The 14,672-nt window shown below is 38.4% G+C and overlaps 1 protein-coding gene across 1 annotated transcript in view; it reads left to right on the top strand.

Annotated features, from left to right (window-relative positions):
• The first annotated feature begins 402 nt into the window (after nucleotides 1-402).
• Nucleotides 403-14,672, top strand: part of LOC127631947 (leucine-rich repeat and fibronectin type III domain-containing protein 1-like protein) — a 68,167-nt gene continuing 53,897 nt past the window's right edge. Inside the window, exon 1 of the mRNA XM_052110367.1 lies at nucleotides 403-1,784. Within this exon, the coding sequence (XP_051966327.1) occupies nucleotides 406-1,784 (1,379 nt within the window). The 5' untranslated portion in view covers nucleotides 403-405. The remainder of the gene's footprint in view (nucleotides 1,785-14,672) is intronic.

Below are 14,672 nucleotides of genomic sequence, written 5' to 3'. Positions count from 1 at the left end.
ACATCGACACAATGTTGAGTGAGTGACAGAAGGGGAACAGCTATTTTTGAATCCTGGTCTCAAATGCAGGCTAGATACAAACTTCAGGGGAGGGGAAGATTAAGGGTTCTTACTTTTTACGTCAATGTCTGTAGGCAGCTGTGATAAAGTACATGGTAAAAGTAAAGACCTCTTTAATTGTGAAAATTTATTGAATTTGTAAACAGAGTACAATAGTGCCATAAATCTACCTTACAGACCATCTTACCCACTCCAGAACATTCTCAGCAATATACTTATGATGTTTAGGGCTATTCGTCATATATGACAGTGCATTTGGAAAGCCATTGGCCTTGAACATACAAGTGAAGAGTTTATTTGCATATCTTCAAACTGTGTTTTTTTGTCTTGCAGTTCCTCAGAGAGATGGAGCGGCTGATCTTCTCCCTGCTGGTGCTGGCTGTGTCTGTATCAGGGCAGCTGTGCCCCAAGCGTTGCATGTGCCAGAACCTGTCACCATCCCTGGCTATCCTCTGCGCCAAGACCGGCCTGCTTTTCGTGCCAACAGTCATCGATCGGCGTACGGTGGAGCTGCGCCTTACAGAGAACTTCATCACGACAGTAAGGAGGAGGGACTTTGCAAACATGACCAGTCTCCTCCATCTGACACTCTCCCGCAACACCATCAGCCAAATTATGTCTTACACATTTGCTGACCTCAAGCGGCTGCGGGCACTGCACCTGGACAGCAACCGCCTGAGCGTCATCAAGGATGACCACTTCCGAGGACTCACCAATCTGAGGCATCTTATCCTAGCCAACAATCAACTGCATAGCATCTCCCCACATGCTTTTGATGACTTTTTGGGGACTCTGGAAGACCTTGATCTTTCATACAATAACCTGGTGGACATACCGTGGGAGACTATTGGACGGCTCACCAATGTGAACACTCTCAATATGGACCATAACCTCATAGAGCATGTCCCCTTAGGAGTCTTCTCAAACCTACACAAACTAGCCCGTCTAGACATGACATCCAATAAGCTAAAGAAAATACCCCCTGATCCTTTGTTTCTTAGGATACCAGTTTATGCCAAGTCAAAAGGGTCACCTCTTTCCTCTCTCGTCCTGAGCTTTGGAGGAAACCCACTTCATTGCAACTGCGAGCTACTTTGGCTGAGAAGGCTAACACGAGAGGATGACCTCGAAACCTGCGCCTCACCTACTGATCTTACAGCTAAATACTTCTGGACCATCCCAGAGGAGGAGTTTATCTGTGATCCTCCTGTGATTATAAGGAAATCTCCCAAAACCTTCATCATGGAGGGCCAGCCCACCAGCTTGAAATGCAAGGCCAATGGGGACCCAGACCCTGACATTCACTGGATCTCTCCAGAGAGTCGTCTAATCGCCAACACCTCTCGAACTTTAAGCTTTAGCAATGGGAGCTTGGAGATCAACATCACCTCTCTGAAGGACACAGGAGTCTTCACCTGCATTGCTTCTAATGCCGCAGGGGAGTCTACTGGCACAGTGGAGCTGGTGGTCAATCCACTGCCACACTTAGCTAACAGCACTAATCGGATCCGTGAACCTGATCCAGGACCATCTGATATTCTTACCTCTGCCAAGTCAACTTCTTCAGCTAGCAATGAGACCAGGACTCTGGAGAGAAAGTTGGTTCTTGCAGAGTTTACAGCTAATTCTGCACTCATCAGGTGGCCTTCACAACAACATTTCCCTGGAATCAGGATGTATCAGATTCAGTACAACAGCTCAGTGGATGATACCTTGGTCTACAGGTAAGATGTTAAATTAATTTGTGAAATGAATGTCTAATTAGGTCACCTAAAAATGATAGCGAAGTGTAATGAGGTTTTTGTTCTCCAAAAGTATTTGTTTCATGATATTTCTCATGTACTTGCACAGATATTCATGTTCTAAAATAACTTGGCTAGTCGAAAAACTCGGCCAGCAGAAGAGATTGTTGCTTGTTTGGTTACTATTGTATATTATTTTCTCTCCTAGGTTGTTAAAAAGCACACTTTTTATATGATCTTCAACACAAAAAGAGAGATTTCAGTGTTTATGGAATCAGATTACTTTACTTGTACATAAGTGGAAAGGGCTTTTTGACTATAAGGCAAAGTAAGCACCAATCCAAGGAGAGAAAGACCTGCATATTTGGCATTACTTACATAGTTGAACTGCACTTTAAACACAGCAAAAGTTGACAACCTTCAGTGACGTTACCCTCAACAAAGCTAATTTTAAAACAGTGCTGTGCATAGTATGAAAGCAGGCTTTGTTCGCCTAGGGTGCTTTTGTTTGTTCAGGTTAAAGCTTTTTTCACAATTTTCCTTTGAGCTTCCTAAATCCCATTCATGAAAGAAAACTGAACTATCAAAGGTGATGACTATAGTCAGGTTAACAGATGATTCTATTTCACGTCAAAGACCGTCATCAAATGTGTGCTGGGAGAGGTGGGCACAGGGTAATTAGTCTTTGCTAATGTTTACAATACACACCTTTTAGGGATATCTCATCATTCACAGTGGTCTGATATGTTTAATTAGTCTGAGTGTTGGGGACAATCATGATAACATTTATAAATTAACTGCTACACTTGAAAAAAATACCCACAAAAGCTAACAAATTGCCCTGCAATAAACAATTGAATGTTTAAAGGTTAGGCTGCATTGGCTGTGTGAACAAAATTATTTAGTAAACGTAAAACTAGAATATTCTGCCTTGTAAATTTATAAAGGTTGTTTTGTTTTTGTTCCTGTATTTCCCACCACGTGTGGCACATTTTAAGATGTGGTTTCAAGTTTAAAACTTTTTTAATCAGTTTTTGTGCTCAATATGCTGTTGCAGTGGCTACAACTGGTAAAATGGATCTGAGGAAAGAAGACCAATCACAATTCAGAAGACAAATAGAGTAATATTTGCAAAATGAATAGGGATTGGTCTTTCGTACAAGCAGTTCATGCTGAAATAATTGCAGACGTTTAATCCTTCGAGGTAAGGGTTTAGAAGAAATCCCTAGCCATTATTTATGAGGAATATCAATACAGTGCTGCCTTGCAAGCAAACATTGCTAGGTCTCTGCAATGAATATAAAGAGGACTCAAAATGATTATAAGTAATGAGAAACTTGGTCTGCCCAAGTAGAGGTCCCGCTTCACAAGCCTCATGTGCATTAAAGCATAGCGATTTATTCTAAAATGGGCATCCAGTCATTTTTGCTTGAGCCTACTCTTTTCCCTCCTGACCTTTTAACCACATGTCCACAATGTCCCTCTTTCTGACCAAATAAGAGTGTCAATAGGCTTTTCCAGGGTGCATATATTGTAGATGTACCATGTTGCCATATAAAGGTCAATGCAGGTTACTCATGTTAGTGGTAAATAGCTTAACGTAAACAGCTAACACTCAGTAAGCTCCATAAGGGCTGCTTTGGGTCTCGGCTCTATTTTCATTGATGAAGTTGGCCACACTTCACTGTGACTGGATGTTACAGGAAGTTGCTGTACCACTGACAGCTCACTCTAACACCTTGAACAACCTCTCCAGAAGTTCAGACCAATGGAGACAGACATATCAAAATAGGATTTACTTCATTTTTACTCTTGGGGATAGTGGAGATAATATTCTGCTATCTAACATAGAGCCAAGGTTCTGATTTGCTGTGAAACCTTTGCTCCGTTCCAAAAACTAGAGTGAGCAGCATTCTTTCACTAAAATAAAAGCTTTAACATATGTAACAGAACACAGGTGTCTCAAGGTGTGTTTCTAATGGTTGAATATTCTATCTTTTTTTTTGTTTTTGTCAAGTTTCTTCTGCAGAGTGCTTTGTGTACCGCCTTGAGTTGCTACCTTTGTAATGCGATCCAGATTTGCCACTTATGAGGTTCCTAGGCAACTGCCTCTGTAGACAGAGGACAGCTATTAAAGTTTTGGAACTTTAGTTGGTCTGTACATTAAAATACACTTGTTTCTTGAAGTAGGCAGTTTTCATGGAAAGCCAAGCAATTATAAGTAACATCAGTCAGTGGAATGTTGCTCTGACTAATATTGTGTGCTAGTACAGGCTTTTGTAGGCTGATGTGCAGGGGCGGACCGGTCATAGGAAGAACCGGAAAAGTTTGGGTGGGCTGGTTGTGAAACGAGGCCGAACGGGCAGCGATAAGCAGAAACGGGCCGCCACATTATACCAAACAACCTGGTGCGAGACATGGTGCAAATTCATCCATGCAAGGATTTAAACAATGGGAAAACAGAACAGATGTACGAAAAAACACATTCAGTGTGAATGGCCCCTAACTCGTCCATTCACTTGTGTCTGTGATTGAGAGTGCGTGTGCAAAACAAGATTGGTAGGCCTGTTTATTTCTTCATTAATTATAAACCTGAACCTGTCCCGAAACCTGTCGGGTTGCAGACCTCTAAATTTGCCTAATATACCTTATATCTGGGGGGTCCGGGGGCATGCTCCCCAGTGAGATTTTTTGGTTATTGCAAAAAACAACACCAAAGCACTCAATTCTGGTGACTTTGAGATAAGCATTTATTTATTTTCTCGAGTATGAGTAGCATTCATGTAACTATTGGCTAAAGCATTTCTTCCAGAAACACACAGGGGTCTCAAAACGCATTTTTATCAGTTGAAAAAGTTCTTTTTAACTTGACAAAGCATCTAAAAATGCAGCGCTCCCATGATGGTAAAAACACAGTGAAACGTGACGCAGTTGTCAAAAGACATCAGAGTAGCGAATGTTTACATCAGCACGAGTGGACGCAAAAACACGTTCAGTTTGTACTGCCCCTTGTTCACATGACTTTCAAGTTAGCTTTCTAAAGAAAGCCTTTTGTTTCAGCTGACTGTAGGTAAATTTACACTGTATCCAGCGCTGTAATCGTAAATATCCTGATACTGTTTCTGGTTCTGTGTGAGAAACCGCTCCAAATGATTCCGTGAGAGAACGTTCTGAACTAATTGTACTGAATCATAAATTGATTCAGACCATTTTGCAAGCCCGTTTGGCTAATTCACTGAAAAGAACAGACTCAAAATAATTATTAATTCGCAAATTGGGTATTGCCAGTTCTTTTAAACAGCCAACAGAAATACAGGACACATTTCGCGGTTGGTTAAATATTCTGAGAGTAAATTTTTCTCAGGTCTTTCGGAGTGCTCATGGTATGCAGGCGCCACTATCTAGCATTTTTAGTCTTTGAACCACATTCATCCGTGCAGAGGAGCAGAGCCGAAGCACAACTTATGTCATTACTATGGTTGCAACGGTATGAGATTTTCACGGTATGATAACAGTCTCAGAAAATATCACGGTTTCACGGTATCACGGTATACGGTATTACACAATTACTATTATTAGTGAAAACAGAAGGGTTATTTTTTTTTATTTATTTTTTTTGAGCAAACACTTTATTATAATTGAAACTTGAAATCATTTATTTTATTGAAGTATGTGTAATTTTTATTTTCTCCCTTTAGAAAATAAAATTAACAGAAAAAATAAGAAAGCTAACAGAATTATAATAATAAATCGAATTATAAACATGATAAAAAATAGCATGTAACTATAACATGTTATATAACTAAAGCATGTTAGTTTATATGTTAAATTAACTGCTAAATGAAAAATAACATCAGCTGTGTGAGCTTTTAAAGTAATGTCCTATTATTATTAACAGTTTACATATACTGTAGGTGTGCAACAGCACAGCCAGACTGCTCCTGTCTGTCCCTTTAACTCAGTGGTTCTCAACTGGTTTTGCTTCAGGACAGATTTTACATTGGACCAAGTGTCGACCTGCCATAGATTAAACATAACCTGTATTTAATGTATCTTGGGTTGCATTTCCTTTTATGTTGCATAGTATTGTTCATGGTTTTCCAGTACAAGGATAAGCATCAAGTGACATTATTTTTGTTGTTGATGTCAACGTTTGACTTTCATCACACAACTGAATAACACAGACTGCATCACTATGATAAATGAATACTGCAACAGTTAGATTAACATACAGGCGTGAAGGGACTCCTTCGCTCGCTTCTCTCTGACATTTTCTCCGCTGCATTTGTGTGTGTGTGTCTCATAAGTTGACAAGTCTGACAGGCAGACAAGGAATAACGGAGATGCGCACGCGCATGTGAGATTCTCCATCTGTTTGCATTTTTTTTTCAATACTGTAGATAAGCAAATGTACATGGTATAATAACTGTCAATTTTCAAACCGTGGTATACCGTGAAACCGGTATACCGCTGCAACCCTAGTCATTACCAAAACAATGTTCTTCTGCAAGATGCATGCAGTTTTATTTTATAACCAATAGAATTTACATAATGTAGCTTTAAGTTCAGTTGTAATTTTCCAAAGAGAAAAGAGAATGCTTTGAGCAGCAGCATGTGTCATGTATTTGTCTTTAAAGTTTATACTGTGTGAGTGATACTTTTACAGACTTTCTTTTTTTGGAAGAAAAGAGCACAGCTGTGTTCCTTAAATAAAAAGAAATTAGAAAGCCTTATGTTTGAAACTGCAGAAAATAAGCTTACCCTCATATTGTGTTCCAAAAGTGGTTCACATCAGCCCAATAAATTAAGGACTGAACACTGTGCTAAGAGCCAAATTATGTGCTAAATTATGCTTTATGATTTCCTTTGCGTTTCTATTCCAATTGACAAACCTTTTTTATTTATTTTTTTTTATGTATTATTATTATTAAGACTGGCTAAATTATATAAAATAAATATGAGAAACTACATAAATAGATGTAACAGTTGCAGGTGTAGCATGTTCATATACAAATATCAGTTTTTTTTTATTTTATAAAATAAAATTCAGACAAATTGGTCATGATAAAAGACTATGACTAGACAGATTTCTTAGACAGGAGGAGGCCACCTTAAACCAGCTAAGACCAGCAAACCAGCTAATGCTAGGTTTCAGATGTATTTTTTAAGCAGTCTTTTGTGTGCAATATGCATCAGACTGTGGATGGGCGGTTTGGGACTACAAAGTTGGTAACGTTGCTACTTTTAATTAATAACCCCCCAGAAGAATTTATGGATGTTCTGCTAATGTAAATGTAAGAAAGTTTTTACTCTTCGCAATGTGCTAATTGCTTTCTTAATGAATATTAAACCAGCACCAATAAATTCAGGGTTGTATTCTCTTTTTGGCCCACAGCAGATGCTTTTAATGAAACGTAAATTATCCACTTACTGCAAGACAAAACCAAAATCCAGAGCTACCCCAAAATCTTAAACAGATCAGAGTTAATGTGTGCTTTAAAAGCAGGCCATTTGAATTGCACTTTTGGATGAAAAGGTGGATATGCTAACAGCAGGACAGATGGTGGATGCAACCTGTTCATCTCATACCCCTTTGTGTTCAATAACTGCTTGATTGTAACCATAAATTAATCAACCATTAATCTGTGTGTCTTCAAACAATTTGTTACATAGGGCCTTAGTTAATAAAATAAATAAAAATTGTGCTGTCTTAAACTATTTTAGATGTTGCCATTTGACTGGACTCAGACGTCCTATTTGATACCTTAACATTAATTATATACACCTGCAGTGATCACGAGAATAACCTCTCCTTTTGGGGGTCAGAGTTATATTGTGATTTTATAATCCACATTACATTTTAAATAAAAGAAGATTATGTAATTTACTAGAAGTGGTAGTAGAGGACAAGTGACCATAACAAATCTCCCTCATCATCTTGTGGTCAGCTGATGTCATGCTTTCTTAAAACAGCGCAGATGGTGATAATGTACATATATGTAATGAGCATGTTTCCCTGGGCAAGATTAAGAGTAGCTCTGCTCAATCAGTCCTGATTAGCTGTGAACTGGGAGGTAGAAAAGGGCTAATGTCTCATCCATCGTGAATGACTGATGAGCTGATTAAGATGACTCCCAGCAAGGTCATCTCTGGACTACAGTGGCAGAAAGCATGAAGCTCATGGAAGCCATAATCAGAATCATTCCTTCAAGTTATACATACCAAATTGACTGCATGTTGTCATGGAAGTGTGATACCACTGCCTATCATGGCGCATGTATTGGGACAAAAGGCTATTCATTATCTGTATAAAATTAAGGGCTGTAATCTAGATGACTCGTTGTTTTACAAATTCCAGTATCTAAATTCTTATTTATGCAAGATTATCAATTTGTCAGTGATCTTGTAATGGAATAATACAGTAGTCAATCTTGCTCATTGTAAAAGCTTACAGTCCTAATATTTATGAATTGCACTACATCCCACTAGCTGTCTATTACTTTCTCTTCTTTAGGGTATGGATATAAACAATCCTAACCCTCTAATTTTATTAAACTTTGGCGCATATCTCATCTATATGCCTTTATAGTTACTACTAAGACGGATTAACATTCACAGGTACGAATCCTTGCAATTATTATTATTATCTTTAAAAAAAACCTATCAAGTGTAAATGTCTCCACTGTGGGAAATACATTCTGCTATTTAAATGCAGATGAATGGAGGATTTGGTTTTCAATGTGTTCATGCCCAGTGTTCACTCCTGCAGCAGTATCACTTTTTATTTATTTATTTTTCTTTCTGTTTTGCATGGTTTGAAAGTGTATAGGCATAATAGGCATAGGAATAGGCATATAGACATATGTTTTATATATTTATGTAATACAGATATTATACACAAATTAACAAATGTTCATTCATTCAGATTATTTTTCAGTGAAATGTATTTTTTCAGTTTTCATAGTTTGTAAATAAAATGTTTTAATGTAATATGAAGATAAAAGAAAATGCTGTTAATCTTGTGCATTTGATCACTTTCAATGATGATTATAAATGTCATACATTTCAGAACCACTTCCCTACAGTATGTTCCTTTTTAAACCAATGTCCCACCTTAAGCTGCAGACTGTCAAAATGTTGAATTTGCATTTCGCTCAAGTGTTCCCCCTCTTACATCCCTCACAGGAATTTCATAATTCCTGCAGTGCCCCAGATCAATTTTTAATTAAGGACATCACTATGCCTCCCCTCCCTTTACCGGAGTGAGACTGCATGCTTTAATTAAAGTGATGTGCCACAGCCCTATAGATAAAACAGCACTCCCTGGTCTAGATAGTGATTTAATGACTGTCAACAACAGGTAGCCTTCAAAAAAGAGCCAATAAAGCAAAACAAAAGAAAAGAAAATCAATGTTGTGAAAGTTAAGATCAGGACTTCTCCTTCCACCAAACCATGTTGCTTTCTTTGAATACACAGTAGTCTGATAAATTAAGCTTCAGAGATTTCTGTAACCTCTTCTTTATATACTCCTACTAAATACCTTTTAATTTGCCATTATCGCCAAATCGCCCAACAGATGGAGATTGATTTTGAAAAGATGTCTGTTTTCATTTCCATCCTCCATACTGCAGTGATTCTAAATGAAGCTGAAAATTAATTTTCCTTGAGGGGGTTTAATTAGCATTGATTAGTTAGGTGCGGCACTGGGGCTTTCTATTTAGATATAGGACATTTCATATTTTTGGAGGCAGTGGCATAACACAAATCTTGGTAGCCAGCCTCACAACCATGACAAGGGGGCCCCGCCCTTAAATATGACATCATTCTCAAATTATCTATCGGCTTTAATCAAGAGTTGTAATATACTGAGTGTAAAAGTATTGCCGGTGGAGATAGATAAAGTACTTTAGCCATCTTTTTAATAATTGCATCTTTAGAAAAACTAATTTGAAAAAAGGCAAAGATGAGTTGAAGTCCACAGTGAAATGTATGAAAACTCCCTTTACTGCATGTGTGGAAAAAACATGTAAAGAAGCGTGGCACTGCATCGTTTTCATGTACGTTCTGAAACACATTCTCAGTGCCTGCATTCTCAGACCATTATATGTAAGGGTCTTTGGTATGCTAAATTTAGAAGGAAATTTAGGGTCTCTAAATTTGTGAGCTATGAACTAAATTAAACTGTCCTGATTCTACATTACTCTGTAAGGGCATTTGTAATGGAATCAGTCACGTTCGCCAACCATTAACCATCTCCACCATTAAAATCCAATACAATGTCTCGTTGTATCCGCTCACAATTTCTACTGTAAGGAATTAGCTTTAATATGTGAATTATGATTAATTCACTTATTGGAGTGATATTATACTCATGGCTTATTGAAAATAATATCACACGTATTTAGGTACAGATTTGAAGCAAAACCTTTTAGAAACAGGGATGAGATTATTTATCAAAATATACCACAGTCAAATCATCTTTGAATACAGACAAACTTTATTGCTATATGTTATCCACTTGGGAGAGTGTTTTCGAAAAGCTCAGTTTTCACTGGAAAAAATGTCATCTTAGTGTGGACGGAAGGCCAAAAGAGAAAAAGATGTGCTGTCAAATGAAAACATATTAGTGTGGATGTGGCCTTAAATATAATGCTAGAAATACTTTTTCACAAGAACAGTAATTTTACAGAGTCCTTTATATTTATTGAATAATGACACTACAGTTACATGTAGGGAATATAGGAAGTGCGACATTTAGGAGGGAACTTTAAATTGATCTCATTCTCACACCATTATATGTAAGGGTATTTGGTATGCTAAATTTAGATATCCAGTGTCTTGATATACAGTGGTTACGGAAAGTATTCAGACCCCCTTAAATTTTTCACTCTTTGTTATATTGCAGCCATATGCTAAAATCATTTAAGTTAATTGTTTTTCCTCATTATTGTACACACAGCACCCCATATTGACAGAAAAACACAGAATTGTTGACATTTTTGCACATTTATTAAAAAAGAAAAACTGAAATATCACATGGTCCTAAGTATTCAGACCCTTTGCTGTGACACTCATATATTTAACTCAGGTGCTGTCCATTTCTTCTGATCATCCTTGAGATGGTTCTACACCTTCAATTGAGTCCAGCTGTGTTTGATTATACTGATTGGACTTGATTAGGAAAGCCACACACCTGTCTATATAAGACCTTACAGCTCACAGTGCATGTCAGAGCAAATGAGAATCATGAGGTCAAAGGAACTGCCTGAAGAGCTCAGAGACAGAATTGTGGCAAGGCACAGATCTGGCCAAGGTTACAAAAAAATTTCTGCTGCCCTTAAGGTTCATAAGAGCACAGTGACCTCCATAATCCTTAAATGGAAGACGTTTGGGATGACCAGAACCCTTCCTAGAGCTGGCCGTCCGGCCAAACTGAGCTATCGGGGGAGAACAGCCTTGGTGAGAGAGGTAAAGAAGAACCCAAAGATCACTGTGGCTGAGCTCCAGAGATGCAGTCGGGAGATGGGAGAAAGTTGTAGTAAGTCAACCATCACTGCAGCCATCCACCAGTTGGGGCTTTATGGCAGAGTGGCCCGACGGAAGCCTCTCCTCAGTGCAAGACACATGAAAGCCCTCATGGAGTTTGCTAAAAAACACCCATAGGACTCCAAGATGGTGATAAATAAGATTCTCTGGTCTGATGAGACCAAGATAGAACTTTTTGTCCTTAATTCTAAGCGGTATGTGTGGAGAAAACCAGGCACTGCTCATCACCTGTCCAATACAGTCTCAACAGTGAAGCATGGTGGTGGCAGCATCATGCTGTGGGGGTGTTTTTCAGCTGCAGGGACAGGACGACTGGTTGCAATCGAGGGAAAGATGAATGCGGCCAAGTACAGGGATATCCTGGACGAAAACCTTCTCCAGAGTGCTCTGGACCTCAGACTGGGCCGAAGGTTCAACTTCCAACAAGACAATGACCCTAAGCACACCGCTAAAATAAGGAAGGAGTGGCTTCACAACAACTCCGTGACTGTTCTTGAATGGCCCAGCCAGAGCTTAAACCCAATTGAGCATCTCTGGAGAGACCTGAAAATGGCTGTCCACCAACGTTTACCATCCAACCTGACAGAACTGGAGAGGATCTGCAAGGAGGAATGGCAGAGGATACCCAAATCCAGAAGTGAAAAACTTGTTGCATCTTTCCCAAAAAAGACTCAAGGCTGTATTATATCAAAAGGGTGCTTCTACTAAATACTGAACAAAGGGTCTGAATACTTAGGACCATGTGATATTTCAGTTTTTCTTTTTTAATAAATGTGCAAAAATGTCAACAATTCTGTGTTTTTCTGTCAATATGGGGTGCTGTGTGTACAATAATGATGAAAAAAAATGAACTTAAATGATTTTAGCAAATGGCTGCAATATAACAAAGAGTGAAAAATTTAAGGGGTCTGAATACTTTCCGTACCCACTGTATGTGAGCTATGGACTAAATTAACTGTCCTTATTGTACCTTATTAGGTAATGAAATGTGTAACGGAATTAGTCACGTTCGACAACCATTATATAAATAGATTATTTGTCTTAATAGATTTTCAAAAATTTTGAATCGTAATACATGTCTAGTTGTATCAGCTCACAATTTCTACCTTAAGGAATTAGCTTTAATAAGTGAATTATGATTAATTCACTTATTGGAGTGATATTATTCTCATGGCTTATTGAAAATAATATCACACATATTTAGGTACAGCTTTGAAGCCAAATCTTTTAGAAACAGGGATGAGATTATTTATCAAAATATACCACAGTCACGTCCTCTTCGAACACCGACAAACTTTATTATTATTCTAAACATAATTCTAATCTAACACATATATACATAATACAAGTTGGTGAAAAGTGACAGAATGTGAAATAAATAATCAGTACAGTGAAAATTAACTTTATGGAGTCTGTTGAAAATACCTTAAGAACCATTTCATCCTTCTTTGAGTCTACATCGATTTGCTATCGGATTACCCAAATTATTTAATTAATACACCAGCACTTTGAGCACAATATAGGAGATGTACTTGCGTATCTTTGTGGTGTTTTTTGCGTTCTTTGTGTTGCTTGATTCTTTGCGCTTGGTCGATAGTTCGTTTCGTTCATGTTTTTAAGCTCTGTATGATCGAAGTGTTATTGTCTGTATGAATTATGGGGTTAGCTTTGAAGCGAGGCCATAGAGAGTGATGAGCTTTCCTCACATGGCATGGACCTGGCAGTCAGCGGCGCAACCAGCACGTGCAAGCAGAAGAGAGAAGAGCAAGAAGGAGCCAAGATAAGAGAGGATGAAGAGACCAGAGAAATATTTGAACTGAAAATGGCCGCAAATTGTCCTGTTGCTTTCAAACTGTGGACAATTAGTTAAAAACTTCACTGCCATTATATTGAAAAGATAGACTGGGATATTCATTAAAACAGCTCCTTTGTGTTCTGCATAAGAATGAAAGTCATACGTGTTTGAAACAACATGAGGGTAATTTGATGACAGAATTCTCATGTTTGGGTAAATCATTAAAATAGTTTTAGTAAGTCATTGAAGATTTCTGTGTATAGAATTTGTCTATCTGGTCATCTGCTACAGCAAGTCTACTGCGGGTTAGTTCTGGAGATTTGCAACTGCTCTAGAAAGGCAAATTTAACTATAAAATAATTGGCTTATAACACCACGAGGGGGGACCCCCCTACATAAGGTTGGGGCCCTCCCGCACCGAGGCATCTGTAAGGGTGTCAGTGGTTCATTTCAGAACCAGAATTTGCAAGAAATAATAACGTTGCATCATGGAGGTCTTCATATTAAAGTGTTCAAATTCATACTGCTGTACAGCGATCAAAAGAATACTATGTAGGCTGAAATGTGTCCATTGTAATGTAAGTACACGCCCTTGCTTAAGCCAAACAGCGAGCCCTTTAGCTAGCATGTGTGACTGGGATTTCACTTTAATGCAATAACAGCATTTTCTGAGCCAGACCATCTCATCCTAGAGCTACTTAAAGTCCCTGTGCTTACAATGAAACCAGGAAGATTTGAAGAAGTGACTAGCATCACCATATTTTCCCAGTTTATCAAATCAATCGATCCTTAGAAGGATAGAGGAGAGATTTATGAGGCTATGCTCTTCTGTCTGTTTAAGCAGCTTTTTGATCTCTCTCTCTCTCTCTCTCTCTCTCTCTCTCTCTCTCTCTCTCTCTCTCCTCACTCTCTCTGGTGTATTGCATCTCTGGGGTGTGTGTATGTGGGTGTGTTTGTGTCTGAGTTGCGTGCAGGAGTTAATAAACTGTTTTTCCCCATTTTTTCCCCATCAGGTTTTATTTCTATTTCTTTTTCCTCACTTTTTCAGATCACTGTAGTTGCAAATTAAATTAGTGTAGATTTTAGTGCCATACAGTTGCGCGGTGTGTAAAGCTTGATGCTGTCTGCCCCTGTGGGGGAAGCGTCACCTCTTTCGCTTCGGAATGGATTCAGGTGCATTCCAGAGGCGGGGGCAGCTATCGAAGATGTGCTGTTACCAGCAGGAGAACAGGTAGGCCATGAAAATATAGTCTCTGCATCTCGTATGAATAAAGCAATTGTCGTTTTTCTTAAAAACGAACAACTTGTTAACAGAATAATTGAAAGCGGCATCTGGGTTATAGAAATTTTTGCTATCACACCACTGTCTGTCAATTTCCTCAATCTCAGTTTGTCAGAGATGATGCGATATTTAAAGAACTGTCTCAATTTGGTAAAGTGATAAATGCTGTAAGGTGATTCCTATGGGTTGTAAATCTGCAGTGCTCAAACATGTGCATCTTTCAGATGACAAGTTTTCATGTTTTGA

Source organism: Xyrauchen texanus, chromosome 38, assembly GCF_025860055.1.
Source record: "Xyrauchen texanus isolate HMW12.3.18 chromosome 38, RBS_HiC_50CHRs, whole genome shotgun sequence".
NCBI lineage: Eukaryota > Metazoa > Chordata > Actinopteri > Cypriniformes > Catostomidae > Xyrauchen > Xyrauchen texanus.
This window is presented reverse-complemented; position numbering and strand designations above follow the sequence as displayed.